Source organism: Cucurbita pepo, chromosome LG05 (genome assembly GCF_002806865.2).
Source record: "Cucurbita pepo subsp. pepo cultivar mu-cu-16 chromosome LG05, ASM280686v2, whole genome shotgun sequence".
Lineage (NCBI taxonomy): Eukaryota > Viridiplantae > Streptophyta > Magnoliopsida > Cucurbitales > Cucurbitaceae > Cucurbita > Cucurbita pepo.
The window spans coordinates 10,422,941-10,425,369 of NC_036642.1; the positions used below are offsets into that span (position 1 = coordinate 10,422,941).

The 2,429-nt window shown below is 41.8% G+C and overlaps 1 protein-coding gene across 2 annotated transcripts; it reads right to left on the reverse strand.

Moving 5' to 3' along the window:
* LOC111794847 lies at window positions 1-2,429 on the reverse strand. 2 transcript variants are annotated; one of them, XM_023677012.1, is made up of 2 exons: window positions 2,257-2,429; window positions 1-1,597 (listed from the first exon to the last, which is right to left on the reverse strand). In XM_023677012.1, exon 2 carries the CDS (start codon window positions 1,567-1,569, stop codon window positions 187-189), a length of 1,383 nt encoding a protein of 460 aa, XP_023532780.1. In that variant the 5' UTR covers window positions 1,570-1,597; window positions 2,257-2,429; the 3' UTR covers window positions 1-186. The 2 variants fall into 2 exon arrangements, with proteins under 2 accessions (XP_023532780.1, XP_023532779.1); XM_023677011.1 differs by having other exon boundaries at window positions 2,229-2,429.

Below are 2,429 nucleotides of genomic sequence, written 5' to 3' on the forward strand. Positions count from 1 at the left end.
TTTTCTCGCAACGAGAAATATATTTTTATTGCAGAAAATATTTACAATCAACCTAAGTTGTTGAATTCTTTCCTTTTTCCTTTATGACGAAGTGGCTGAAGATCATGAACAATTGTGATCTTGATGACCAATTCCAGAAATACAATGTTTTACCTTGTTTGTGAGCAGCCAGAGTAGACTTCGTCGTCAAGTCGAGTCGAGCTTCAAGACAATGGTGGACAACGTGCGCTTAAGCCAAGACTCCGATGGGGATCTTGGTAGAGGAGGAGAAAGCTCACGTTGTGAAGAAATGGGCACAGAACTTTTTCTGCAACGAGCACTTTCGAGATCGGTTCTTCCCCGAGCCGAGGCTTCGTGACAATGGTTATGGCCTTTAGTGTTCTGTTCAACATGTGATCCCTTTGGCACTTTGTTAGAAGTTTCTGAACTTGTGAATGACACAAAGTCCTGAGAAGAATCATCTGAGATTGCTTCTTGACTTGATTTTTCATGATGAAGGCTTCCTAATACTGTAGCATTCGGGTTCGAGTTTGCATCGGAACAAGACGAACATGAACCACTAGACTCCATACTTGTAGAGCTCAAGCTTTTGGTCTCACCTTCAACCTTTGAAGGCTGGACATGTCGAGGAGACGAATCCAAATGAACTCCACGAGCTGCTGCGGAGCGTTGCCTTCTCATCCCGGGAACTCGATGATGCCGAAGGCCAAAGGAACCACTCAAGCAAAAACGAGCGAGGAACCGACGAGCTTTAGTAGCTGAGTATTCAGGTTCATCAAGATCAATATCTTCATCTTTGCTAGTTTCTTCGTCGTGAGTATTCGGAGGAGCGTAATTCGATGGCAACAACGTTGGAATCGACTTTACTCCGTGCTCGATATCCATTTCTACAATTTTTCTTGCTTCTCTCTGCTGCACTCCTTGAACATTTTTCTTTCTATGATGAACAACTTGAGATGTTTCTGAAGCCAATGACTTGGCAGCAGGCAGGAATCTTCCCATCATGAGCTCATGAGTTTGCTGATCTTTTAAGAACGTTCCTGATGGCTTAACATCACCACCATCCAATCCACTCGAACCAGTTTCACTACAGTTCATCGAGAATGACTTAGATCTCGAAAGGGTGTCGTTTGCTTCGAGATAAGTCTCGTCACCGTCACCGTCGTTGTCCGAATCAAAACTTGAATCCCTCTCAAACGTCTCCCTCAAGGACATAAATCTAACAATGCTTTTATGAGAATGGAAATCATCTCCTCCTCCTGTGCTACAAAGATGATTTGAATCTGAAGACGTCCCCGGAGGTTGTTTCGGGGCAGCCGAACGCGGTATCAAACCTATGGTTTGTGATTCTCTACCATCCTTAGGCTTTCCTGGGGAATGCTCCCATACAAAAGGAACACTCCCCGGATTCGATACCGGCCCAGATTTCAATTCAGACTTGTAGACAGGAAGATGCAGCCAGCGATTATCCGTTCTCGCTAGCTCGTTCGCTTTTGATGATGTTTCGATCGAAGAAACACGCCTCACCGACAGAAACGGCTGATTTAAATCCAATTGCTTGCTCCCCATCAGATTCTTCAGCTCCAAATGAATAATACTGCATTGTAGGGAAGGGATGATCAATGAAAAATCAATCCAAATCCAGCAGCATTGAGAAACAAGAGATCAAAACAGGAAGTGGGAATTACATAGAACAACAAGAACAACAACACAAATGATTATACTTACAACCTGAATTTAACCTCTAATAATGTAAAAATTTTCAGAAATTCCCACTGTCATCCAATCAGTTCAATCAAAACAAGATGAACATGAAGAAACAATCGTTAAGCCTAAAGAAATGTTAATCAATTCTTGTTTTCCATCACTTTCTCAGAAACCAAACAGATTTCTCAGAACAGTACAATATCAAGAATATTGGAATTCAACGTAAAAAACCTAAAAAATCGATACCCATTTCAAGAGCCATAAACAAAGCTCTGTATATCAGCAGCAAGACACAATGAATCCAAAATCCATAGAAACAGAAACAGAACAAGAACATCAAAAATTCCAACAGAACCCAATAATTTTCAAGAACAACACCAAAACAAGAGATACCCATCAATCAGAACAAAAACACGATCGACCCAGAAACGAAGACGAATCTTGTTTCCGAAGAATCGAAAACATAAAGTAAAAATAAGTGAAGAAATGAAGAACAGGAGAGGTGGGTATTAAGAATAAACTTGTGTGCGCGGCGGAGAGCTAAATTACTCGCGTTTACAGAGCAAAACAGGGCTTCTTTTCCTATTGCAGATCAAAACAGGGGTTTCTTCGTGATCTGGGGATTTGCTTCAGGGTTGAGATCATGGAAGTTTATGTCGAATTATGAACAGCCGTCCATTCCATGCAGAAGCATAGCCGTCACTCTCCTCTCGTAGTTTCCA